Source organism: Silene latifolia, chromosome 3 (assembly GCF_048544455.1).
Source record: "Silene latifolia isolate original U9 population chromosome 3, ASM4854445v1, whole genome shotgun sequence".
NCBI classification, from domain to species: Eukaryota; Viridiplantae; Streptophyta; class Magnoliopsida; order Caryophyllales; family Caryophyllaceae; genus Silene; species Silene latifolia.
Window position 1 is genome coordinate 5162679 of NC_133528.1, and position 27075 is coordinate 5189753.

General features: G+C 36.3%; 3 protein-coding genes, 1 non-coding gene and 1 pseudogene across 9 annotated transcripts; 1 reads left to right on the top strand and 4 right to left on the bottom strand.

Moving 5' to 3' along the window:
• Positions 1 to 4539: 4539 nt before the first annotated feature.
• On the bottom strand, positions 4540 to 4632 carry LOC141650411 (small nucleolar RNA snoR114; annotated as a pseudogene).
• Positions 4633 to 4634: 2 nt separating this feature from the next.
• Positions 4635 to 4705, bottom strand: TRNAG-GCC (transfer RNA glycine (anticodon GCC)). The gene has a single exon. It is a non-coding gene; the product is annotated as a tRNA-Gly (tRNA).
• Positions 4706 to 5498: 793 nt separating this feature from the next.
• On the bottom strand, positions 5499 to 15483 carry LOC141646904 (putative F-box protein At1g58310). Of its 6 annotated transcripts, XM_074454897.1 has the most exons (7): positions 15236 to 15483; positions 12748 to 14340; positions 12546 to 12648; positions 10749 to 10987; positions 7030 to 7969; positions 6741 to 6893; positions 5499 to 6314 (listed from the first exon to the last, which is right to left on the bottom strand). In XM_074454897.1, exons 5-7 carry the CDS (start codon positions 7939 to 7941, stop codon positions 6093 to 6095), a joined length of 1287 nt encoding a protein of 428 aa, XP_074310998.1. In that variant the 5' UTR covers positions 7942 to 7969; positions 10749 to 10987; positions 12546 to 12648; positions 12748 to 14340; positions 15236 to 15483; the 3' UTR covers positions 5499 to 6092. The 6 variants fall into 6 exon arrangements, with proteins under 6 accessions (XP_074310998.1, XP_074310997.1, XP_074311000.1 ...); XM_074454896.1 differs by having other exon boundaries at positions 12748 to 15483; XM_074454899.1 differs by lacking the exon at positions 12546 to 12648 and having other exon boundaries at positions 12748 to 15483.
• On the bottom strand, positions 5697 to 6068 carry LOC141646548 (uncharacterized). Its single transcript, XM_074454419.1, has one exon. It carries the CDS (start codon positions 6066 to 6068, stop codon positions 5697 to 5699), a length of 372 nt encoding a protein of 123 aa, XP_074310520.1.
• A 1865-nt stretch (positions 15484 to 17348) lies between the features above and the next one.
• LOC141646905 (uncharacterized) lies at positions 17349 to 26297 on the top strand. The gene is made up of 16 exons (XM_074454902.1): positions 17349 to 17544; positions 17665 to 17805; positions 18578 to 18669; positions 20453 to 20549; positions 21028 to 21071; positions 21685 to 21773; positions 22067 to 22158; positions 22253 to 22399; positions 23214 to 23361; positions 23495 to 23571; positions 24109 to 24180; positions 24315 to 24362; positions 24444 to 24571; positions 24671 to 24830; positions 25072 to 25282; positions 25841 to 26297. The coding sequence occupies exons 1-16, from the start codon at positions 17443 to 17445 to the stop codon at positions 25927 to 25929; spliced, it is 1737 nt and encodes a 578-aa protein (XP_074311003.1). The 5' UTR covers positions 17349 to 17442; the 3' UTR covers positions 25930 to 26297.
• Positions 26298 to 27075: the final 778 nt, after the last annotated feature.

The following is a 27075-nucleotide window of genomic DNA, read 5'->3' on the forward strand; positions in this document are numbered from 1 at the left end:
TTAGTTCTCAATAATTAAATAAGTTGATTTATTTTAAAATAGGTATGTCATTTAAATGCAATTTTTTAAAATTTAATATGAATATAGCCATTTTAAACAATGACTTTTTTAACTAAATACTTTACCTTCTTAATTTCCATCTTGACCACACCCTATTCCCACGGCCTTGGACAACCCTAGCTATCATTTTTTCCATGAGTCTTTGACGAGTGAAGATCATCTGTCTTATTTTTGTGTCTCATCTCCTGTTCTATTACCTTTATTTTATGATACATCATCCATCACATAATAAAAGTGACAATAATTCCTATTAAACTAATGATGTGTCACAAAGAGGGATAATGGAACACAAGATGAAACACAAAATGGGACAAGAAAACCGCTCTCGTCTTTGAACTCTCTTTTCCTCTAAAATTCTCCCATACGAAATTTCCGCAAGCGCAAACTTTACCCGTTATAGTCCATTAGTCCCCCTTTTCAAGATTCATACTACAAGAAAAACGTTTTTCCCCGATTACCATTTATGATATAAATAGACAAAACGGTTGCAAATTTATTATTAACGGCCATTATCCATCACAAGATGTTATAACTATCACAAAATCGCAATTGCTCACATGATTAGACCCATAAAAAAATTCTCAATCATAGATTCCCGCTCAAATAACGTGACCAAAGATAAAGGGTGATTGTTAATAATAAATATGCAACCACCTAGCATCTATCGCGTGGTTATAGATGTAATATTGAATTAAAATATACTCCGTATCAACTAAATTTTATTTTTCCAGTGTAAAGGAAGTTACAAAGATAATGTGTTACTAACAAAATTGGAACTCAAATTATAAGTAACATCACCCGTAACTTTAACAGCTAAGCTAACTAACATATGCTAAATTTTATAATGTGCCCTAATAATAAAAATGGCCTAAGATGACCCAAATTATATTAGGAACTCTCTACGCTATAATTTGTGAATTTCAGTAAGTCTCTTGAGAGACCGTCTCAGCTTTTATACGTCTCTTACTACATCAATGAGAGACAATTAATACGTCTTGTGGATGAACGCATTTAGGCTTACGGTTGATTTAGTATATGATACGACATGGAAAATATTTATCCTAGTTAATTAGTTATTAGTGTATTAATAAGTCGTATCTTTAATACAAGAAATCGAATTCAAGTTCAGTATATTTTTGGATCGGATTGAAAACGGTAGGTCTAAGAGGTGTAAGAGAATATGGACAGATGACATGTGCCTATCTGTGCGTCAAAAAACAAACGCAATAATACTATATGGACCATGTAGATTAGTAGGGGCAGTATTTATAGGTAAAATAAATGACCGATGGACCTACAACTATAGGAAGACCCTACCACTTTTTTCCCACTAGACAATAAATAAAGTAAGTTAAAATGCTAGGTTAAAATTAAAGAATCTTCGTTCATAAATTACTTCCATACTTGTAAAATTAGGGGGTTTAATTCCTTATTATTGCTAACGAAAAATCAAACTTAAGAGACATCTATCTTCTAAGTTGCCTTAGTATTTTGATGGAAGTTAGGGTAGGCGATACTCTTGTTGTGCAGAAGCGTGAATATCCTCGTGTTGGGCCTCTGCTGTACCGGTGTCCATTGTCCATAATATAGTACGATATTGTCCGTTTTGGGTCAAATTCTCACGGATTTACTCTCGGGCTCCTTTCCAAAAGGCCTCGTACTATTATATTTTTGTAGATACTTATAAAGATGATCATCTTTATTCTAAGGATGTGGGACAAGAGTTTGCACCCTAACAATCCTTCTCTCAAACCAAGGACCATCATCTTGACTCAGACCTATGTCGCCTTTCATCCATTTAACACCGGGTCTGCTCAAAGACTCACCCCGAGTTAGGAATTTCATGCCTTACAGTGTACAACTTCAAGTCTTGGGCCTGTTGATGAATCCTCGTGTCTAGCCTAAGTTGAACCTTGGGCTCTGATACCACTTGTTGTGCGGAAGCGTGAATATCCTCGTGTTGGGCCTCTGCTGCACCGGTGTCCACTGTCCATAATAGTACGATAGTCGATACTGTCCGCTTTGGGTCAAAGCCTCACGGATTTACTCTTGGGCTCCTTCCCAAAAGGCCTCGAACTATTATATATTTGTAGATACTTATAAAGATGATCTTCCATCTTTATTTTAAGGATGTGGGATAATGGTTTACACCCTTCCAACTCTTAATAAAAAAAAAAAAAAAAAAATTCCTTTCATGCATACTTGTAAAAGTTGATGCCTTTAGTCATTTGATGCCCCAAAAGGCCAAAACACAACAATTTATGTTTCTTTTATTTCTCATAATGATGGATTGATGGTGGGGATGAGATTTACTGTATTATTTCACCTTTTTACCAAGTTTATTGGTCTACATTTTGTGAGACATAAATCTTCAATTAATATATCTATGAGGGTTTGGGTTGAGGCTTCCATAGGTGTATCAAAAATCCTCGTTTAAGAAGGGATGTTAATTTTAAGACTCGTCAAGTATTACACATAAGATAAAAACAAAATGTATTGAGATTAGCATAAGATTTATCACATATATGCAAGTGGGGTGTGTTATTTATCCCGTTTTATTCTTAAGACGGATAAATCCGCCATAAAAAAAAAAAAAAAAAAAGGAATCAAACTGACCTCACAAGTCACAACTAAGATTTGAACCAAACGGAATTGAGCTTTACTAAAATTGGTCTACGAGAGTTTAGGTTAAGGCTTATGAACTATTTCAATAGTGGAATCAAGTTCTCTAAATGGAAATAAGAATTAGATTTTTAAAATCCGAAACGAATTGAAATAAAAGTAAAATTAAATTAAACTGAGTGAACTCATAGAATTTCAACTAAACTGAAATCAGGTCTAAAAAAATACTACATTAGTTTATAATTTGATCGACAATAAATTATTGCTCCTACTTTGTAGTATATACGTATAGTAATGTGAATTATTGTTATATTTATGATGACATTTTAACCTAATGATAAAATGGTGGGAGGTTGTGGAATACGGTTTGTATTTTCAAATGTTTCATCCAATTATTACATTGACATATTCTCAATTGGCTACAACATCAAATGGATGCAATAGCTAGATAGGTGCCTAGCTCAAATTTGATTATTGTGGTCTAAAACAAGTTTGTTTATTGTTATGTTATCGTTATAACATCGATCATCATGTTCATATAGGTTATTGCAATCTGTTATTTATAATATGTATGAGTGGATAATAATTTGGAATGAAGAATTCGTTACCTTAGTGAAAGAGTGATTGATTTTATATGCATGATTTGTAGGTTATAATATATGATTTGTTATCATGATGAGTACGTGTATTTGTCACCTTGGTAAAAGGGGGTGATGCATCTTGTACAACATGGCATCAAAGCGGTGGAGTTGGAAAGTGATTGTTTACCGATAACTAAAGATCTCAAGAATCAAAAGTAATCTTTATCGGTGAAGACATTTTTGCTATTATCTCGTTTTTTATTGTTTTTCTTTTTCTTTTGTTCATTGACAATTAAATTGACCATGCATGTTACACACTCTTTTGGCTCATTTTGTTCCTTGAGTAGAAGTGTAGAAGGTAGACGTAGTTGGTAAGATCACAGATGACACACCTAACGACATTATTTGAGTTGCTAATTCAGATGTAAAAATAATATATCAAGACCCATTAAATTTTTTAAAAAATAGCAGTTGCGGATTTTACAACAATCGGAAAAGATATCCAAATATCCAATATCAACATATCATACTCAATAAAAAAACCCAATTTCACATACGTTGAGTCGTTGACGCCTAAATGTCAACTCCGGCCTCTCATATAATAATAGCCCGCAAAAACTTAACAAAAATTGCCAAACATCTCCACAGAATGATGTACTAAGTATGTCCATAAGTAGAAAGACCCTTAGCAGCAAGCTTACCATTGCTATTTGCTAGTACTCTTTAACATTTGGGGCTACTATCAATTATTAACTCAACACTTGCCAATTTGCCATTCGCAAATTCTCCTCGCGATGACAGTCTTATTTCACAAACATCGTTCAGCATTTGCGAGGTAGACAATGTGACCATTTTTTTATAGGTAACATTTTATGAACAGTGTTTGAGTGGTTACATTTAATCAAAAAGTGGTCACATTTGCCCGTCGCAAATACTTCTAAACGACTCCGAGAAACGTAGGTATATTTTTTTTATAAAAAGCTCATATGCACAAATAACCTCGTCTTATGATGTACTAAGTATGTCCATAAGTAGAAAGACCCTTAGCAGCAAGCTTACCATTGCTATTTGCTAGTACTCTTTAACATTTGGGGCTACTATCAATTATTAACTCAACACTTGCCAATTTGCCATTCGCAAATTCTCCCTTGTGACAGGTACTATTCCGTCACAAACACTGTTCATAAAATGTTACCTATAAAAAAATGGTCACATTGTGCCCGTCGCAAATACTTCTAAACGACTCTGAGAAACGTAGGTATATTTTTTTTATAAAAAGCTCATATGCACAAATAACCTCGTCTTATGAATTCAGACGATAGTGGCAGACCCTAATCGGCCACATGGTGTGCAGATTAAATCATAGCTTCATGCACCAGCCGGGAATCGAACCCGGGTCTGTACCGTGGCAGGGTACTATTCTACCACTAGACCACTGGTGCTTGTTGTTAATACTATGACACGTTTTATAATATGTACTTAATTCAAATAGTCACAAATGCACCTCATATCCATTACCGAGATTTTTTTTTTCTTGATTGGGAAAGAAAACTATGTTGATCCTCTAGGGTAGGACTAACCTATATCCATTACCAAGATGATTTATTTTAAGTTCTCATGGAAGCTCAGCAAGCTTTGCGAAATCTTACGAGATAAATTGATTGTGATACAATCATACCAATAACGGCGATAGATTAATTTTTATTCAATAACGACGAGAAAGTGAGGGTTGCGAATTTTATGTTTTTGCGAGGTGTTGGATAGCCTGAACTACGAGTTCAAGCCGTCTTACCTCTTCACTACCGAATGCTTACGGGAATAAGAACAAAATCCTCGCTTCACCCACCACGCCAGGGATATATGGTGCATCGGTCTCCTACTTTGTTCAAACATTTTCAAGTTAACTTGGTTTTCAAACTTAAATCCGGGTGTTTTGTTGTAGAGGTGGTCAAATGCGAGTTTGGGTCAGACGTGGGCCAGGCTAGCATGATTTTTTGGCCCACAAACATGCTTGGTTTAGGGCGGGTTCATGGGCCGGGCCTTTGTAAATTTTGGAAAATACGTTGTCCAAGCCCGCTTTGTTAGCGGGCGGGACGGGACGGGCCATTACGTTTGCCATTTTATACAGGGCCATTGCAGGACTCAAAGTACACCCGAAAATGGAGATGGGTAAAGTTCCGTCGACCTCACAGAGAAGCCAGTTATTCAAAAGAAATTAAATAGAAAATAAGGATTGAGTTGCCAATAATGACTCCAACAAGTTCATAATCTGATAGATCAAAATACAACTTTTAAATCATTCTAAAAGAAGATGAAAATGGCAAAAACAAATTTAACGGAAGTCGACAAAAGTGTCTTCGATTTCCATAGGATACCATTTTCGAACACAAAGTTTTTTTTTTTTTTGGCAGCCGTAAAGAAAGGTAAACCTAACTAAAGCATAGCCTCGCAAGCAAGGCTATGAGCCAAGCTATTAAGACTTCTAGGTAAGTATCTAAAAGCAAGACAGTGAAAGGAAGGAGCCAGCGCCTCAATATCTCGTAGAATATCCACCAAGTTCTGCTGAGGCTTCTGAAAACCATCAATAAAAAGGAGAAGCTGAAGACAATCCGATGAGACCTCCAGGTGATGGAAACCCTGCTTTACCGCCCACATCAGGACCTCCAAGAGCCCAATCCCCTCCGCCTGTAACGCAGACTCCGCTCTAATGCATCTCTTCTCCTCGTACAGAATATTTCCTACCTCCGAAAAAACAACCCACCCTATACCGGCCTTGTCCAAAGATTTCCATCCTGCATCCACCATAATTCGAACACAAAGTTGAGAGATTCAGGCAAGACCGATTTGGCTTCTCAGAGTCGTAGGGCAACGGCAGTTTATTATCAGCCTCTTCAAAATGTTAACATGCTCCACCAGGTATACTATTTGTTCAGGCATGAAACTACCATAAAGTTCCTCGATCAGAATCTGCTTCAGGTCAGACTTTAAACTTTCAGGCAATGGCCGAGTCGCAAACTTGCTCAGTTCATCCATATCCTTCAGAAATCCTTCCTGCCAACAAAAAAAATTAAAAAGAGCCATTTCATTGATATCATTCTATCCGTCAATTCAGTATTTTTTTTAAACGTTCACATGAATTCAGCAAATTTGTTATATTTTCACTGGTAAGAAATACAAATAACACAACGGAACACTCATATGCGAGTAAGGTTTTGGTTGATATGGTTTTTCATGGCAATAGGTCACGGGTTCAAATCCTGACAACCCCAATAACTCACGAAGTGGAATTTCAACACACAGTACGGGGGAACAGAGGACTAACCACTCTTCAAGCCCAATGGGCATTCGAGTGAGGGGGTGTAATAGGATATAAATATTATAGTTGGGCCTCAACCATCACCTTAAGGTTTTTGTTGAGATGGTTCACCTTTCAGGCCCGCAGTGAAATGAAGTGATGAACGGAGGAGGTACCCTTACCTTGTTATTAAGAGTAAGTTCTTCCAAGTGAGGGGAACATATAATAAACTCTGCGAGTATTCTTTTCCACGCAAAATCAAAGCCGATACCAAACGTTAGTTGTTCCAAATTGGAAAACGCAGGCAGACTCTGATTGGATGCCGCACAAAGCAACTATTTAAGAGAGTAATCATTTCGTTAGTACGTAGTTAGTATTAAAGATCTTTCTGCATTTCTATATACATTGCTTTCATTACGTAATAAATAGGAAAAGGGGAAAAAAACAACGAACTAAGGGTAGCGCAGATACCTGAACAACTTCACCGGAGAATGAGATGAATTTGGCATTTGCTATTCCTTTGAAGAGTTTGAAGATACGCTGGGAGCAAACAACGTAGTTCTCAAGCGAAACAGGTGTTTGACGAAGATCAATATGTGCTTCATCCAATGAAGCGGAAGTATTCATAACAAACACGTCTGATATACAGCCTTTCACATGGAAGTATGTCAGATTTGGGGCATTAATGAAAAATTTATAGGGGAGATCCACCATTGCATCGACCACGAATCTATAAGTAAAAATGAAAGTTCTTAGTGTCTCGATGGATAGATATACCGTCTTTGGCTTCATCCTTGAAATTTCTTCAATGACTAATTCTTCAAGTGCATGACAGCCAGAAAGTAAACTCTCGATGCACTTCTCATCAAAAGACGAGATTCTTCTAAGCTCTAGAGTCTTAAGACTTGGAAAGTCGACAAAGGACGGAATATTAAAGGGAATTCCAGATAGTTTAAGAACAACGAGTGAACTCGATGTAAAAAACTTTTTTGGTAAGTCGAAAATTTCATGATGGACAGACAACCCGATGTCAAGTTCCAACTCCTGCATCTTTTCGGAAATGGCAACCCGAAGCCAGGTGTGAACAGGTGTATACGGACACAGACAATCGTAAATCAGACGGAATTTCTGAATACGCTGGTCGTGAAAAAGTAATACTCTGCTCACAAAATGCTGAAAAGTAATATCGGATTTATTTGCATTCATGTTGAAGACAGAATAGCAATCTGCATGTAGCCTAGCATCAAAGTCGAGAATTGGAACTGAAGCCCATACATATCTCCATCGGGTTGATAGAACGCAAGTTGCCACAACATTCTTAGTCGGAAGAAAGGATAGAATGTGACTAAGAATGTGGTCAGGCAAACTACTGATTTTGTCCATTGATCTTTAGAGCCGGTATCAGGAAACCCTGCCACAGGAAATCAAAGGGGAATGAAAAGGAAAGAAAGAGAGAGATTAAATTTTAATTTACTTTAGCAAGGAATTATGGATCGTTATGATATATATCACGAAAACCATTAGTACTCTAAAGGAAAACAAAAATCATGCGGGCAAGCAAAGAAAGGAAGGAAGCGATTTTCTTAATGCCAAAAGGTGAGTAGTAACGGATCATCTCTAGGCGTCCATTTGGATGGATTCAGTAGTCTGTTTCATGAAAACGCAAATAGTGTTTGAGCGTTTGACCTTTTGCTACACGACATATCCGTGTTTCCCAACTTTTAATACGTTTACTTTTCTGTTTAAACAAAGGTCGTTCCCTGCGTTAAACAAAGGGTGTTTAAATATATTCAGATGTTTTTTCAAATTTTTGATCTCACGAATAAGGAGGAAAATCGAGTTAAATTGGTTTGAAATGATCAAAAACCTACACAACCTATTGGCAAGAGACTGAATGGTTGCAAGACATCAAGAAGAACAGATGTTTAACATAAGTTTCTTCATGAACATAAGCCGGAAATAGATCATCCCTTTGATGAAAAAAAGTTCAAAGAAATTAATAACAAAGTTTCAGAAACCAAAGTAGACAAAGCCATAGAGATGCAAAGAAAGTCTTAAAAAACCATTTTTAAGTCATGGATGCAAAAACAAAATCCGAAGGCTCTTATGAGAAATGGTAAAGGGACTAACTGAGTAACTTCTATAGGCTCAAAAAATGTGATGTAAATATGTTATGGTGTTCTCAACCAGCCTTAATTTTATCACCAGATTGTCATGGACTCCGATGGAATAAATCAAAATGGAGCCAAAGACTCATTACTCTTTGGTTATGGATTATAATGGAATAAATCAAAATGGCTCACTAAAGTGGCTGCTCTTCTTTCTTTTGTGAAGTAGCGGTCCTTCGATGCAGTTCTCGACGCAATTTCCATCTTGGGTCATTCGGAAACAGCCTCTTTGTGTTGCTAACACAAGGGTAAGGCTGCGTACATCCGACCCCCCTTACCCCGCAATTTGCGGGAGCCATTGAGGCACTGGGGTAATGTTGTTGTATTGTCATGGACTCCGAAACTCGACACACTTGCATCTTTTTATCATCCTTGACAAAAAAAAAAATGTGTTCGACGTCATTCCAAAATAGAGAGTAAGAGAAGGCAACACAAGAAACAATAACACTAACAAAGGACAAGAATACTACCTCTCTACTTGTAACAAGAACATGATTCATTCACAATCAAGAATGGACAATAAAATCGTAGGAACAATTCACCAAAATTTACTACAACAACAACAACATCAGAGCCTTAATCCCAAAATGATTTGGGGTCTGCTGACATGAATCATCCTTTAGAATCGTCCATGAGTGAACACACACCTCAAAATGCGAAAAAATAGAAAAGAAAAATTGAAAACAAAAGGGGAGTGAAACATAATACAAAAGTCAGGTAAACTTATAGGTTTTAAAATTGAAGTCCGGATTTCTTTTATAAAAACATAATTCACCAAAATTTACTCAAAAAATAAAATTTAGAAGGTCTAACAAGTCACGTGTCAAGACAAGGAAAAAACTATAGTTCTTCAAATTGAACGGAAGTGTAGGACAACCTACCTACGTAAAACGATCTAAGCAATACAAGTAAAATGGAATATTACCACTTCTTCTGGTGTAACTTGACGCATAGATTGCCACTCGATCTAAGTATATGAGGCGATTCAGGTTATCAATAAATTTACCATAAAAAACATGACTGATCAAATCTTCTATTACAAAGTGAGGCGATATGAATCCGGTTAAGCAAATTTAAAAGCTTTCAGCAAAATAAATCTTGGAAAAAACATCAGTTACATGTTTTACATAAACAAGGTTAAATTTAAGTATTGGACTATTTAGGTATAATATCAAGTTTTAATTGGAAAAGTATCTAAAAGTGAACTAGTATTTTTATTGGCCATTTACTCCCTTATAAGCATCAACAATAACATTACCCCAGTGCTTCAATAACTCCCGTAAATTGCATAGAATTTCAAATTAAAGACAAAGTAATCGTAAGCGTAAAAATTCAAACTAAAATCAGGAAGACGGTGAATTTTGTAAAGGCTGAACTTTAAAAGGCATGCGTTATATGCACGATCCAGGAAGCGTTCAAGAAATAAAACAATGAACAAAATCCTGAACTGATCTTTTACCACCTAGCATTAAATTTTACTAAAATCCTTTGTATGGATAGAAGGATTTGGAGGAAAGGGAGGATTACAATTTTCTTCGTTTAGGTAGCAAATAGAAATGGAGGGAAATGGTAGAACTCAATTTTCCCTCCCCCAAGACAAATCGAAATCCCTTCAATAAGAAAAATTTGGGGGGAAAAATCCCTTGCCCCGTTAACCCTCCCCTCTCTTTCCCTTCGATCCTCCCATCCTCCCCTTCCCTCCCCGAATGCTATCTAAACACACCCTATATCTGAAAAAAGGACAACAAGGTTATAATGCAAGTATTCACCAGATTAAAAAAAAAAAAAGATAAGTAACTCATCAAAACACAAAAATAGACGGAAAGGGAAATAAAAACACGACCTATGTTCTCAGCTATGAATGTTATGAATTATGATCTAGTATTAAAGAACACCTGTGATGCTCACTGAGGTTTACTACTAAGGCAGGTGAAATATAAAATTTGATATTTTCAATTAATTTCACAAAGACTGAAGAACATGACAACGAGGAGACTAATAATGAGAAAAATAGATACTTACTGAGGCTTCTCTGCAAATGCCTGTTTCTAAATACGAGCCATCTTCCTCCATTGACAACATCTTCACCATTTGCTAGAGTTTGATAGATGAGCTACAATAGTTGAAGACATCTCAACTTCATGGTAATCTCTTCTCCTCAATAATTGTCGAAGCCGATTAAGTTGTGAATCTCTCATGATTGACGAGGATAACCAAACATTGTTTCCATTAACACCACAACAGGAGGCAACTTCGAAGGTCTGAAAATCAGAAATCTATTGCCATGAGGGGATTAAACACTTAAACCTACTCAAAAAGAAACTCAATTGCTATTGCATCATAAGAATAATACCAAAACAGGTAATACTTCTACATTGAAGACAAACTATATGACTCCGTCCGTAATAAATAAGAACTGTACTCAATTGCATATGAAATACCAATTAACTTAACTAACCCTTTCATAAAAAGACTACCGACGTAAATGTGTACTAGCCTAAACGGTAGCCCTTCTGCCCTTCATTTATGAGGATAAGGGTTCAGTTCTCCATAAATCCTAGACTCGACTTCATGGTTTCGTGGGAATGAAGGAAGGGTGGAGTGGAATCAAGAGGCTAGGATTCCCCTGCTCTCCTCAATTCAACATAATATGGGAAGACAAAAGCACATTGACAAACTGCAAAAGTACAATCCATCACATATGATACAACTCATGCTACCTCAAGCCATTGAAACTCCAATACGAGGATATAGCAGCATTAAGAGGGTATCGTCTTAATAAACAAACACACTGATAGACCTACATCAGACAAAAAGATCATTTAAATTATGGCTACTACTTCTATATGTCTATAATCATCAAAACACACAAGCTTATCAATATGCTGAGAATACAAGTGTGGCACATGACACTAAGCTCACCAACCATGAATTCTCGATGTGGATATCAAAAAAGTTGCTATCAACAACATTTCTTGATGTCAGACAGATTCTTCCATTTTCCATATAAGCCCATAAAAATGTTCACATCAGTTCAAGCAACTTCTCCTGATTGTAAAATCAAATTTTGTATCGCATAAAATTTTAGTGCCTACAGTCAGGGCCGTCTGGGAGATTTTGGTGGCCCTGTGCAAAATCTAAAAAAAAGGCCCCAAATATAATATAATAGGAAAAAAAAACTCTTATAAATGGAAATATTTCAACATCCAGCCGAAAATATTGATATAATCCATGCCAATTAAACAATATTTTTGTTTCGGTTAAATTTTGTATGAACTTTTGACACAAATTAAATATTTACTTTATATTTTAGACTTTTCAAAAAATTTATTTGACATACATTATACTTATATAATTTTTGCGGAGTAAATTAGGATGGTAAATATGGCTTATTTCTATGTTATTTCTATTTTATTTATTATTATAGACATGTTAAATATGGTATTGACGAACTAAATAGAAATAAGCAGCTAATGTGAATTGAGAAAGTTGAGAAAGAATTTTAAAAAAAAAAAAAAAAAAAAAAGGATAATTGCTATCATTTTAAAAACGAGGGTACCCATCATATTTATTAAAATTAAAAATCTTTCTCCAAGCATAAAACAACTTTGGCAAGTTGGATTAATCCTCACATTTCTTACATGTTGGCGTGGGTTCGATTACTACCCAAGTTATATATTGTTTCATTTTGCGAAAAAGCAAACCACAAAAAGATGCCATAAGGAGTCGAACACCAGACCTTTGGGACCTAGACTTCTATACAAACAAGTGTAGCAACCAACTCACCCAAGTAACATTGATGATTATAAAACTCGTTACCTTGTATATATACATTCTTCCCTAGATTTCCAGATTTTAGGCCCTTAAAAATTGGGGGCCCTGTTCGGTCGCGCGGGTTGTACACCCCTCCAGCCGGCCCTGCCTACAGTCATATCAAATCTATGAAGTACAAACAATACTTTGTTCCATCTCTATCAGGCATGAAATTCAAAACGTGAGTAGTTGACACAAGGAATCATACCTCCAAACAAGGGTTCACAGCTTGATGCATAATCAAATGGACCAATGGGATTCCTTTTTTGTATCGTTATGAGCATTGAAGTGAAGCTGGCATTGTAGCCTATCTTGGTGCCATATCTGAAATCAGATTTGGCATTCTACAAACTGGAAAATAGTTGTGCCTGTTTTCGACCCTCCTCTTATGAGCTCCACCTCATACATGAATGTCATATACAATAAACAATATAAATGAGGCAATGATCCAGATAGGATCGCACGTGGCTATTCACGCAACATTCAAGAGCTTAAACTGGGTCTTGTTTGTCAAATTTATTTCCCAAAAGGATTGTTTTGTGCACAGCCCTACAATCCAAACTATAGGGTAAACTCCATAGTCCACAAATGTACCTTCTTTTTCCAGTAAAAGCTTGAGAGTATGAATCAGAGGTAGTATATGTAATTAAAATTTTATACACCAAGAACTTGTCTTCTTACTTCTAGACGACAAGTTCTTGAAAGTTGAAAAATAGCCATCAAAGAAACTGCCATATCTTGATACTCCCTCTGTTCCATGTGATAAACTGATGATGTACATTTTCCTTATTGGGATGTTCTATTAATTTGTATACATTTTCAATATTTAACAAGTTTTAGGTTTTTAACTTGCAATGGTATCCTTAGTGCACAAAAGGTGTAAAGCAAATGTATAGAAAAAGAGGGAGTAGGATAAGTTTTAAAAGGTGTGAGGCGAAATGATATATCTCAAGATCGGATTTTGTGCAACAATACCTCTTGTTTTAAAGACAACTAGACCAGCAAGGGAAGTAATCCATAAAAGCTAGTAAAAATAAATGGGCAAAGTAAAGGGCATAATAAATAAATTGAAAGAACAATATGGAAATTACATAGTCGTGTGTCTTAGTTGTACCTCGTGCGCCTTATGCACATAAAGCACCTCAAGTGTTTTGACTGGCGCCTCATTGCACAATGCAAGTAAGCGCCCAAAGCCCCAAACCCAAGTAACACTCTTTAGAGTAAAATATTGACACAATAGAATTGACATCAACAATGTGATAGAGACTGGAGATTTGGTGGGTTCCTGATCTCACGGGTACTCCAAAAGTTCTGAATGTCTTCAACATAAAGGCAGCAATGCAGCATATAAATGGCTTACTCTTGAGGAGTTTAGCTGCTTTAATAATAGGGGAGGGCATTCCTATCAAGTACTTGCAGTATTTTCATCAGCAGGTATTCTCACCCATGCATTCAGAGAGTCAAGCATGAGTTCATGAGAGCATCGACAAGATCAAAAACATGCTCCAATACTTGCCTAAAAAGAATTATGTATTCAACATTTCAAATGCATTAAGCTTCATCTGTGCCCTTAAACTCTTAAAGTCCTTTCAGTAAGCAACTCGACATCTTCTATATTTGATAATGCATAAAGTGTGACAGGAATTTTTACGCTGGCTGCCACAAGCCTACCGCAACCCTCCTCCTTCATCCGGGCTTGGGACTAGCTGTGACTACAGTTACAGGCGGAGTTATATTTGATAATGCATCATCAAATACGATAAGATCGTGTACAACAATCTCACGACCAAATTATCAGTTCCTGAATCATTTAAAAAAAGGTTATTTTTCTTTGTAGTTGAGATCAAAAAGCAGTGTGTTTATTTTATTAGAATCGATTGATAATGTATCCATATAGTATTTCTTGGAACCAAAGACTCACCATTCTTCGAATTTGAAATAATGGAATAAGAAAAATGACTCATTGAACTGATTGTGTTTCTTAAATGGTGAATTAGAGCAGGCCAATGCAATTCTCAACGCAATCTTCATTACTGTTCATCCTAAAACAAACTCTATTGTGTTCATCCAACCCCTTACCCTGTCATAGCCACTACCCTTTGAAGTACTGGGTTAGTACCGGGTTAACATCGTTGGGAATGATGATGAAAATAAATCCCACACTCTCATTTACCACTTAAATTTGAGCACACAACTGATCACAAAAATCCAACCATCAAGTCTCATTGAAGACGGGCATATCCGTCACAAGCAATACCCAAGTGGGTAGATAAGACAAAAGCAGAATGCTACTCTAGATGGATATGCCCGTCTTCAATGAGAATTTGTATTATCCAATACACTTCTCTCTTAGTTTAGCACTAAAGTTATACTCCCTCCGTCCCAATCAATCATTAGCCATCGCTCAGAATACTCCTCAGAATTAATATCGAAAGTAAACAAATGATCGGGACAGAGGGAGTACCAAAGAAAAGTGATCTTAATAAGCAGGTGAATTATCTCACATCAAGTTGTTTAAATCACTAACTACAAAAATCAAATCTGAAAATAACTACAATTACCCAAATTCAAAAACATGAACTTTCTTTCAATAATAGAAACCTCATAATTATAACCCATATAAAAGTTAGATTCAAACTTTGATACAAACTAAGCAAATTAAACAGCATAAATCATTCAGTAAAGATATATATCACCTGGGTATCTGGAAATTCACAAATTCTTGAATAAGATCTCATAAGAGATCCTTTTCAATAAGAAAAATCACTCATTTATTGCTATTAATAAAAGAGTACTTTTTTTTTATACAAATGGATCATCTTAGAGACCGTCTCACACAAGAACTACTGACTCATCATTTTTTTTTAACTCCTCTGCAACAAAATATTGGGGTTACACTGTTTATAGGCATAATTATGTTTGGTGTTTCAACCGTGTTTACGAAAAACGTTTTATACTTATACTTTTATCCCCTTTTTAGTGACAAACATGAGGCTTATTTGGACGTAAACCAAACTGAGGTGTTGTTTGGCCTTGATTATTGAAAATGGTTTTTCCTTTTCAAAAGGAGTTTATTCATAAGTTATTTTTCGGAAAAATTTTAGTTGTTTAGCTATACTTTTGTAAAAGTGGTTTCTCATAAAATTTATATGTTTGGCCTAACTACTTTAATACAACTTTTGTTTGCTTATTTGGTTCTTTATGTGATAAGTAGACATTTTGGGGGTGAATAATCCGTTTTTGACTTTTCAAAAGCACTTTTAAAACCCTCTAATTTACCATGTTTGGCCAAGCTACTATTTTTTCAATTGCAAAATCACTTTTTAAGCTTGGTCAAACAGCACATTGAATCGGTATTAATCTAGTGATTAAGATGAATAAATAATTTAGCACCGAGTAAATAATAAGGTTGAATTTTTTGAGTCCGATTTTAAAAAGAGTGCAATTTTAAATTTTTTGGAAGAATCTATTATAGGAAGTCTAGTGTGGATAATCACGGTAATCTCATGTATTCGATAACGTAATTTTAATTTATTTTGGAAATTGTAGTTAGACATTGGACTGGGTTGATCCGTCAGCATTTTTGATGTCATCGCCTCGGTCATCCAACAATACAATCTTAGCCTTAAATGGTCAGGTCACGGTCATCACTATGGTCCTTATTATTACTTTGGAGAAATTAGAGCGCTCGAAGTAAGTCTACGCTATTTATACATTAATATGATATGACATAGAATTCCAATCCTATTATAATGGCTTTCAGGATCGGAATAAATAAATAATTAACATAAATATTTTTGCGAGCTTTCATACTTCATAGTAAAAAATGAAAATCCTGGATTTATGAAAAATGAACAACTACAAAAGCATATGTCAATGAATCAATTATGTTTCATTAAGAACTTGGGTCTCCTAACTAACCAATTATTTATCATGACACCGTCGTATATAAAAATTCAATGGAAATTCAAAAAGCGGGAAAGTGGTAAACTAGCCCCTTAAGTTTGCATCAATGTGAGAATAACCCCCTTAACTTTATTTTGGTATAAATAACCCCCGTAATTTTGCTCTAAAGTGAAATCAAGTCCCATCTACTTTTCCGGTCAAAATTCCGCCGAATTGCCAATTTCTCACCAATATCTCATATGTTGTACATATTACGTATAATTTTTACCCTTTCTACTCTATATACTTATACAAATGCATGTATCTGCAAGATTTGTACGCCTTATTTTAGCACATTATCCAACAATTCATATGTCCTACCACTCCTACCTCTGACTTTCTCTCTCCCTGACGTCTTGTCTATCACCCATTCACCCAGAACACTCAACACCAACATTATTCTTAAAAGAAGCGAGCGAGGAGAGTTCCATGGTTGAAGATGATTCGGAGATTTAGACTAAATGGTATGCCATTCTATTCTCAAAGTGGCGATAACAGTCTCAGATTTCCTTGTTTTCCCCGAGCAAGTTGTTTACGGACGTAGCAATTTAATTTTGTAAAAGTTGCACCTAAATCTCAGTGTTAAATTATGAGCAATTATACGTAATATTGATGAGATATTGGTGAGAAATTAACAATCCGGCGAGATTTTGACTGGAAAAGTGAAAGGGGCTTGATTTGACTTTATTACATAGTTATGGGGTTTGTTTACACCAAAATAAAGTTAAAGAGGATGCAAACTCCAGGGACTAGTTTACCACTTCCTCAATTCTCCAAAGTGTCTCACCAAAAATGCCTAGATTAGCGATGATTGTTAGTATAACCAATTTTGTGTCACAAGTCACCATTTTTTTTTACAACGGTCTCAAACAAGAACCGGTGGGTGATTAGTTGATTACTCCTTGTATATACATTTTTCCAAAAAAAAAAAAAAAACGACCCAACCTATTGTAAAAAAATGGTGGACCAAGAAAACAACTGGGACTACCACCTCCGAACACTATCAACTAGTGCTCGCGACGCCGCACCTCCGGCCGCCGATCCTTCTCTTCTCTACTCCGTCAGTGTTCTCTCTTTTCAATTTATTCTCATTTCCGAATTAATTTATTGTTTGCATTTTCCGATCAATTTCGAATTTCAATTGCGCAATGTTTTGAATTATTTCGTCGAAAATTTGCAGGTGAAAAAATTGTGCGAGTTGTGTAAACAGGAGAATTCTGATGATTTGATAGCTAGGGTTTATCCTTCTATTAATCGGCTCTTTCAGCGCTCTGTTGCTTCGATTTCTCAGTCTCAATCGTCTCATGGCCTTCTTTTGCTTGTATGTTTCTTAAATGTTCAATTTAATGTGATTTTTGATGGATTAGTTACTGTGAGTGATTGAAGGATTAGGTATTTTAGCTGAAATATTGAGGAATTGCGGATTGTGGCGATTTTGTTTGTGTATATGTTGTGTTTGTGATTACATTTTGTGGCGACTGCGAGCTGAAATGACTGTTTGAGTGTTATTTGGTTGATTTTTTTCGTGGCTGTATTGAAAGCGGAGATAATAGCTCATAATTGTGAGTCTTTTGAATCATTGATAAGAGCATTTGTGTGTTTGTGATTATATTTTGTGGCGAGTGCGAGCTGAAAATACTGGTTGAGTGGTGTTTGTTTGAATTTTTTTTTTCAGTAAGTTGAATTCTGAGATAGTTAGCTGATATATTGTGAGACTTATGAATCAATGATGAGAGCATTCAGCGAAACTTGAGCGCGTGATTATGTGGAGTTTGGAATTTGGTGAGGGGAGATGTTTGTCTTAATACTTAATATAAATGAGCTTGAGTGTGTATAGGTTCTTGAACTTCTAGGTATCTAGGCTACAACACTCGCGACTTTGATTGTATGATAAGTAGCTCAAATGTCTTTAGATGGCTTAAAAGTCTGGTTTGTTTTTAATGGTACTCAAAGAAAAAAGAAGTGTTGTGGTAGCAGAATGATTAATTTTGATAGGTTTTCTGTTCACATCTTGTATGCTTAGTTGTAAGGAAATCTTCCGATTGTAAGTGAAGATGACTGTGGTGCCCTTTGTTTGCTGCACTTTGTGACAGGCAATTCTTCAATTTTTTCTGGACTTTGGAGAGACTGTTCTTCATGATGCTGACCCTAGTCTAAGGACGTTCTTCCGCTCATGCTTGAGCCGGTAATTGTTTGTGCTCCTTCCATCGTAGTATTGCTATTTTTGAGTGAAATTGATGACTGATGAATGGTTATCTTGGGCTGCCATTCAAAATTGGCAGAACTTTGAGGGGTTTGCATGTTGTATATTTAGGAGTGACTTATACTTAACTTTGCACTGTCGTGTTTGTTGTCTACGTTTGACTTCTGGGGTCAAAGCTTACTCTTAGTCTCTTAGGCTCACGTGTATATCTTAGTTTAAAAAAGCGCGCCTAGGCGCGAGGCGAGGGTAGGCGATGATGCTAGGGCATTACAGCAACTAGGCGAGTCTGTGTTCAAAAGGCCCTAAAAGGCGAGCGCCTCAAGGTGATGCCCTAGGCGCAAAAAGGCGCGCCTTCTTAACTGGAGGCCTGACAAGCTTTGTTTCATAAATAGTCACATGTCAAGCACATGACCCTAACTCCTTTTTAATAAAGTTTTATTTTATTACAAAATAACACTCTTTTAACCCTAATTTTTTTTAGAAGTACAACCTAATCAGCGTTTACTTCTTTCAATTTTCTACTGCAAGTTTCTCTTTTTCTTCTTCTTCGCATTTTTTTTTAAAATCTCTTGCTTTGACTGCTGTTATTGAGCATCTGTTTCCTTTCATGTTTTCTTTCTTATAATTTGGTTCCCCCTCTTCTTCTCTCCTTGCTTATATACTTGTTAATTCCTCTACTTGACTTTCTCTCTGTCGCATTTGCTTGTAATTTTAATTGCTCTCTTATCTTTTCAGTTTTTAACTTCTAGAGTAGTTTGCCTTTATGTTTTTGCTTTATGTGATGTTTTGGATACAATGGTTAATTAGGTACAAGTATTTAACACTTAATTTAACGAATGATATGTGATATAGAACGTAATTTTCTTCCCTTTAATATATTTATGATGTGAATCTATGTTTTTAGTGATGCTTAGTGTGTAGAATTAGTTTAGAGGCTCATACAAAAAAAAGATGCGCCTCGCGATCAAAAGGCGTGCGCATTCGCCTTGCGCCTCATCGCTTTGACCCCTCATCGCCTCGTTGCGCCTTGCGCCTCCTCAAACTAAGGTGTATATGTATAGCCTTAATGAAGCTCGTCCAAGATTCATAATAAATTTCCCCTTCTTCTGGGCAAGTCCGGTCCAAATCTCAATCTGTTAACCCCTGCGTTAATGAGAATCTTAAAAGATCTCGACTCATATTTTTTTCATAGATTCTTTTTGAGGTTGACATCAGTTTGTGGACAGAGAATAACACGTACAGATGTTAAGAGGGCAGATCAACATAACGTCTTGCACTTCAATTTGGTAACTTATGCTTTCATTTGTCATTTGTTGAGTATATATAAGACTATCTCCGACAATCGTCATTGCCACTTTGTGGTTCCAGTCTTAGGTGCGGATCATAGACAAACTGCTACTGGGCAGTGGACACAATTTTTGGAAGCAGTTAAGAATGATATAAAGGTTTGAAGTATGGAAGCATTAGATATTTATTGATAAGCGTTATGCAGCATAATCAGCTATCCTAGTTAAAGCAATTCCACACTTTAGAACTTCGTCCCCTGGAAATTTTATTCGTTGAGTATCACCATGCAAAGAGAATTCACGCCTTTAATGACTATCCTCTATTTTTTTAAGAAAGAGCAGAATAGATGCTGAATTCTTTTTCATCGGATAATAAACTATTGCTCTTCCCGTTTAATTTTTCTCTTAAACCTTCCTGTTTTGGTTGTCTGATCATCACTATAATCATCGCCCACAAGTGTCTTAATGTTAAATTGCAGTGATTTTGCTGATCCTGTCGTTGCAGAGGAGACTGTTGACTTTCTTGTCACCAACAGAAAGAAGCTTCAGACTTCATTTCCCACGGTGCTACCTCAAGTATGTAGACCTATCTTTTGCTAGTACTAATGGCTATGCCTACATCTCTTTACACCAGAAACGACATTACCGCTAACTCGCTAAGCCTCAAGAGCTCACGCATATGGCAGGATTAGGGGGTTAGATGCCATTGACCTTCCGCTGTGTTAGGAACGTAAAGAGCCTATATGACAATAACGAAAATTGAATTGAATGACTGCCACTTCACAATATAAGAAGGTAATCCAAAAAATCCGTGTTGAATCAACACAAGGGTGAGGCTATGTACATCAAAGTGATCAAAATCCCTTATCTCGCCATAAGCTAGAGCCTGTGAGGCAGGGTTGTTATTTTGATTGTACCTCTGTACTGCCGTGCTTGAGATTCTGTATGGAAATCGGAAATCTTCTTGGTAATGATGTCAGTGTACCAAACAATCAACTAAATAAATTAGTAAACGATAAAGCTAAGCCAGTAATCTCTATTTTGATGCTTGCAGTTCTTCCCCTTGCTATTTAAGCTAGTAGCTTGGAACGGAGAGAAGTAAGTTTACTCTTCGTTAATTTTTTTTTGGGTCTAATCAGTGTAATGCTGCCTAAACTTTCCAGCATATTAATTCGTGGTCAGTGCACTGTAGGCTGGGGATTCTTATTTTAACGAGCAATAGTCGCTAGTCATTCAGTTTCTTAAGTTGTCAATAACATTTCAGCTTGCTTGTTTCGAGCTGGTCCTCTACTAGTCTGAAATGTTAAATTGTTTTATGAGGTAGACTTAGGGAAGTCTGAATTTTGAAGTGATTCATTGTAAGATTGCATTTGCCTCATAACCACAACTCTTAACCCTCAGATTACTTTTCTAGGCATCTCTAGTCTTAGTAGGGCGGACTGTTTATAAAGCGATCAGCTTCAAATGCCAGTGTTGAAGTATTTTCGGCCTGTTTACTTACCGAACTCTGAGATATGCCAAGTCTAACTAATATCTACTTTTTCTTGAAATATTTTTTCTTAAAAATAGAAACACTAATATGGGTATGTGCATCCATTATTCTGGTTAAGAAGTCAGTGATCAACATTTCTTGTACCAAATAGCTAAAATCTATCTGAGAAATTGTAGCTTCAAATGATTATATTTTTATTGTTTCCCTTCTGTTTTTCAGATTAGAAAAATCATTTCTGAAGGTATTTCCTTTATTGATGGCGCCTGGCTCATTCTTGCCTCTATTTCCAGCTATTGTGGACTTTCCAGGTGAGTCACGTAGGTTCTAAAACTGTGAGGAAGATGTATTTGATGTGTCAGCGGGTGATTGTAAGTTTTTGGTATTTACCTCGTTTTTTATTACAATGATTTTAATTTGTGTTAGTTCACAAGGTCGGCATTTGTAGTTGGTCCCACTTGACAGTGGTTTATGTTGGCCATCTCCCTAGTATATGGCTTTCAGAATTCGTTAACAGTGTTACGTTAGGCCTTTTGTTTTCTCTGAGTGAGTTAGAAGTGGTTCTGGTTATGTTCTTCTAAAAACTATGTTTTGTCTATGCCAGTCCTAGTGGTTGCTCTTGAAAAGGTGGAAAAAGGTTCCGGATCACTGGTTGGCAGCAGCATTGCTTCAATCAAGAACAGTAGGGCTCCTGAGGTTCGTCGATTGAAACTATATGTTTGTCAACTATGTAGTCTGTTACTCTGTTGGATGAAATTTTTATGATGGAACTAATAGTTAGTGGGTACAGATGCTTCTTGCACTGATGGATGAGGCATACACTGGCTCAACTGTAGCAGACGGAGAAGGTGACTCTGAATCTGAGGATAGCAGTGCTATTGATGTTGCAGACCCTGCTTTTCTGGATCTTCTTAAAGATGAAAATGATGGTATCGCTGTATGGCTAGTTCTATCTAGTTGGAGTTACATTTTACTTTAATTCATTAAAATTAAAATAATATTAATTCTCGTTCTGACTTCTGCATTACATGTGGGGAACGGGAACCTGTGGGGAATGGGTGGTTGGGGTGGCTGTGTATGGAATCTTTTATGCATGATATGATTTGCCAAGGTGTGGATGTTAGTGTCGAGATTGATCTTTACAGCTTATAGAATGAGGATAGTAGAGAGGTGAGGAAAAGAGGAAATAGAGTATCTTCTGTGGGACAATGATAAATATCCATTATGCTCTTTTAGGCTTATTGTCATTCAAGACTCCGAAATAAAAACAATTGTAGATCAGGAAACTGCAGTAGCGCTGCAACCATGGTCACCTATCATGAGAGTTATTTGTGCTTAATAATTTCAGAGGTGTTTCTTGACTTATTCGTTCAAAGTAGCTTGAGTTGCCTAGAACAAGCTTGACATATGACATGGAATCTTGCAGATACTTTACTTATCATATATCGAAAGACCAAGGCAAAATAACACTCAGAAAAGGAAAAGTTCCATGTAAGAGGTTAGACCGTTAGAGGTGTAAAGAGACAATCCAAAAAGGAAAATTAGGAAGTTTTTTCATGGACATAGGGAGTATAAGAGCACAAATTCTGGTGGGCCAACGGGTGTGCATATGGATTGGGTAGGGGAAAGTGATATTGCTGCATTATATCGGCTGCATGTTCATTTCTTAGTAATTTGTTCAATTTCTGTCAAATAGACATTGAACTTCTTGTATAATATGTCTGACATGATGAGTTGCTGATATGTTTCAGGAACGTCACTGGACCTCACCTGGAATCGCTGCAGCAGTGCAGGCTGCCACAAATGGTCCTCAGTCTGATCGATTAAAACAATCATTCAAGATTGCACCTCACCTTCTGGATGTATATTTTTCTATAGCATTGCAAGATGTCAATGATTGTATGTGACCTTTTCTATTTCTCAACACTCTAAACCTTGGGAGATTGTTCTCACCTCTTATGAAGTCAACCCTCTAATCGTATCCCTTCCATATAATACATTTTCTGAACATTCTCTTTCTGTTCATTGGCAGCGTTGATGTGCGCACTAATTCCCATGCTTATGTCAAGAAATGCTTCTGTATTTCCTGATAAAATTTATTCTTATGAGGTAATTTCATTTGAGTCATAGCTGGTTTAGAATAACACATCAAACACTTAATTCTCCTGCTTTTGTTGCAGTGCTATTTTTTTTCTTGTTCTCGAACACATGTTTTCCAAGATTTTTATGAGGTCAAGTAGTTTCTACTACCTCGTTGAGGATCATGCACTAAACATATTTTCTTATACGACAATGTGAACCCTTATCCTTCTAAGACAGTTTCTCTGCTAAATAAGGATCTTAAGCAACCGGGTAGTATTAGAATGTCTGATGCAGTTAAATTCTTTTAATCTCTCAGTCTCTTGAAAGACCAAATGTGTGAATTAGTAAATTGTAGGTTTAAAGTAAACCCACATAGAATTTATGGACACTCCCCCTTTCTCCGTGTTTGATAGGTATCTGTATTTAGCTATTTCTTCCACTAAGAAAAATAATGGGTGTTTCATCTGTAGCTCGACTTCAGATATTTGGCTGTTTTCTGGATTTGGTTAGATCATGTCTTGATATAGGATATTTCAAATATTTGACGGGTACCATACAATGCAGGTTCGGAAAAGATTATTGGAATTCATGCTCGCTTCTTTTAAGCGATCTCCAGATTTTATTGCACTTCTGAAGGTCAGCGTGAATAAATAAGTCATTAATTTTTACCATGCTTGGAACTTTGGACTCTAATGAAAGTTTAGATCTTTCTTCTTTCTTTCTACACAACATATTTCCTAAGAGTCTCATGGTGATCTAATTCTATACAGAAGCCAATTATGGACAGACTCGGGGAGGCATATGACAGCCAGGAGAAGGTTTAGACTTATAACACTAGTATTTCATGTAAATGGAGTTGGTTAAAATGTCCTGAAGACTGTATATATTATATTTGGTAGACAGAATTGGCCTTACAACTTTGTTGGGCCATTGGAGAACATGGAGGTGGTGGTGAATCTCGCAAAGATGCAGCGCGTGAACTGTTTGAAAGTTTGGAGCTACTTTTATATGAGAACCTTTCGTCTAGGTGACCTCTGTCTTCTACTCTCTTTCTTATCCCTCTCTAAATGATAACACAATAAAATTTTAATCTTTTTGTGCTGACTTGTTTCCTTTTCTATGAAAGTCGTCTAGGGTTAAGGCAAGATGTATCCTTGAGCACCAATAGTACTGGCTCTGAAAAGGCAGCACAGTCGAGGCTTCTATGCTTTGTCGTGACCGCTATTGCAAAACTTGCCACTTATCATCGTGAATTTCTGCCAAGAGCACATGTATCCTTGGGCAAGGCATGTACATTGAATATTCTTCTCTTGCTATATGGAATTTCTGTCTTTTCCTTCGGTGTGTTTGAATAACATGTGGCTTTATTGTCCTAGTATTTAGTCGTAAATCTAATCATATGGCTATACCAGGCATTACAAATGGAATAAATAGGGCGTTTGAATGAAATGTCAGTTTATAATATCTTGCTTTGAGGCTCATTAGTAAATAATTTATGAGTATGACTAGATGGCTATTACATCTCAGGTGGCCCGCTCTCGGTTGTCCGATGCAAGGGTGTGGACAAGAGCTCGTGATTGTTTGGGTTTGCTGAATGAGCCTGCGATATGTATGTCTGTATTAGGGTCCTCACGACAATCCAAAGAAAATAAGCCATATCCGGGAACTGTGAACTGGAGTGAAGGTGGTACAAAGATGATTGCTCATATCCCATTCTATATATTGGCGGGCCAAGCAGGTGAGTTAATCGAACAAACTCTTCCTCTGTGGTTCATGTACTGTGCTTGTTTATCGCTTCCTCCCATGAATAAACTTTCTAATTTGTTTTGCACAAAAATTAATAAACATTACTCCGTCTAAGACGTGGATGGAAATACAAGTTGATGAAATACGTCACAAAGTCAAAAACCACAATGAAACAATGGAAATATTTGAAGTTGGAAGTTCAGGTATGGACACCCAACCAAAGTAATATAAACAGAAACTTTATTCACGGGCAGACGAAGTGCTGGTTTTTGAGTCCTTTTCCTTTCGTATATTTTGTCACGAGCTTAGGGTCAACCTTTTGTGCGTTCACTTACTGTGATACCTAATATGGTCATATACTCATATGGAGTAAATGTTACCTTGCTATAATTTTCTGCCTTCATACGGAGTAGTAGATTTTGTACTCCCTATGCTCGAAGGCAAAACTTGACTTTCAGAATGTATTTTTTGTTTTCTTTTCCCGAAGATTCAACAATTTAGTTTCTTGCTCAGTTGGGTACATTATGACTGAAACGTACAATTTTTGCAGGCCCTCCATTTCATGATTTTGCATTCTCAGACATCTTGCCAGGCACAGATGAGAGAGGACCGATGCAAAATCCGAAAGAAGCAACGTAAATATTGTTAACGAAACTTGCACCGCGTGTAGTAGATTAATACCTTCGCAACTCGCAACACTCATCCATACTCATCCATGTATACTTGTGAGGATCATCGATTTCTTGGTTCTTAGTTAAGAACCTCAGTCACAGGCTCAGTAAAGCTCTCTTCTCTTTGGAGTTTTGACATTACTTCGTTCCTCGAGTATCGACTACCACTGTGTTAATTGATTTCACAATGTGACAGTGACAGTACTACATTTCTCGAGTTTCTGCTGCTAGTTGCCCGCTACGGTTTTTTTTATTCCACAGTGCTGGTGTTCTATCAGTTGTACTCTTATTAATTTATCTTATGGTGGTTCACTGGGCCATGGCTATGCTGGTCAATCTGTTTGCAAATCTGTTAATGGTTTTGGTTAACTTGCACCGGAAAATTTCACTCTGTTGACTGTTCACATACGAGTATTTGAGTTACAACTGTTCACGAGTCTTCCGTCTTCCAGTCCAATGAACCTGGTTGCATTTTTTGAAATTTACTAGGCCCTGTCGCTAAACCGGTCTCTAACTCATTAGCAGCTTGTCTGTGGGCCAAAAGAAAATCAACGAACGCTTTTCTTGTCTTAACCCAAGTTCGGGTTTAATCACCTCTAATTTGAGCTAGTTAAAAACTATTTAGCATAATAAATCCGCGTTATATTGGGGTCCTTAGATTCATCCGATTACTGCTGTCAAAAAAAAAAAAAAAAAAAAAAAAAAAAAAAAAAAAAAAAAAAAAAAAGATTCATCCGATTACTGGAATTTTATACTCTATATTCAACATTAAGAAACATAATATTCATAACATTAATAAAATTTTATCACAAACTTAATATTTACTTAATTACTTTACTTATACATGATCATATTGAAAAAATCATTAATTTAGATTTATTTTCCAAATTACTAATCACTAAATAAAAAATCACTTAAATATATCTATATTTTAATATACGGTTTTTCTCTCTTCATTCATTTTCTTTTATCGAATGACTGCCTAGGTAGCACGAACACTCCTCCTAACTAGCCGTCTCGTGTCCCAGACACCGGACACTAGTCGGACACATGCCTAAAAATGTTATAGTTTAGACGAGCAATAAATTGACAAAAGAGATTGATTAGAAGATTG

Bases quoted from the DNA above. Each gene is read 5' to 3' on its own strand.
- LOC141646548 (XM_074454419.1), bottom strand. From the start codon at position 6,068: ATGGTGGATGCAGGATGGAAATCTTTGGACAAGGCCGGTATAGGGTGG.
- LOC141646904 (XM_074454897.1), bottom strand. From the start codon at position 7,941: ATGGACAAAATCAGTAGTTTGCCTGACCACATTCTTAGTCACATTCTA. The intron at 6,894-7,029 runs GTATCTGCGCTA...TCTCTTAAATAG, and splicing joins TCTCCGGTGAAGTTGTTCAG to TTGCTTTGTGCGGCATCCAA. The intron at 6,315-6,740 runs GTAAGGGTACCT...TTTTGTTGGCAG, and splicing joins AACTTACTCTTAATAACAAG to GAAGGATTTCTGAAGGATAT.
- LOC141646905 (XM_074454902.1), top strand. From the start codon at position 17,443: ATGGTGGACCAAGAAAACAACTGGGACTACCACCTCCGAACACTATCA. The intron at 22,159-22,252 runs GTTCGTCGATTG...TAGTGGGTACAG, and splicing joins AGAACAGTAGGGCTCCTGAG to ATGCTTCTTGCACTGATGGA. The intron at 24,181-24,314 runs GTCAGCGTGAAT...AATTCTATACAG, and splicing joins ATTTTATTGCACTTCTGAAG to AAGCCAATTATGGACAGACT.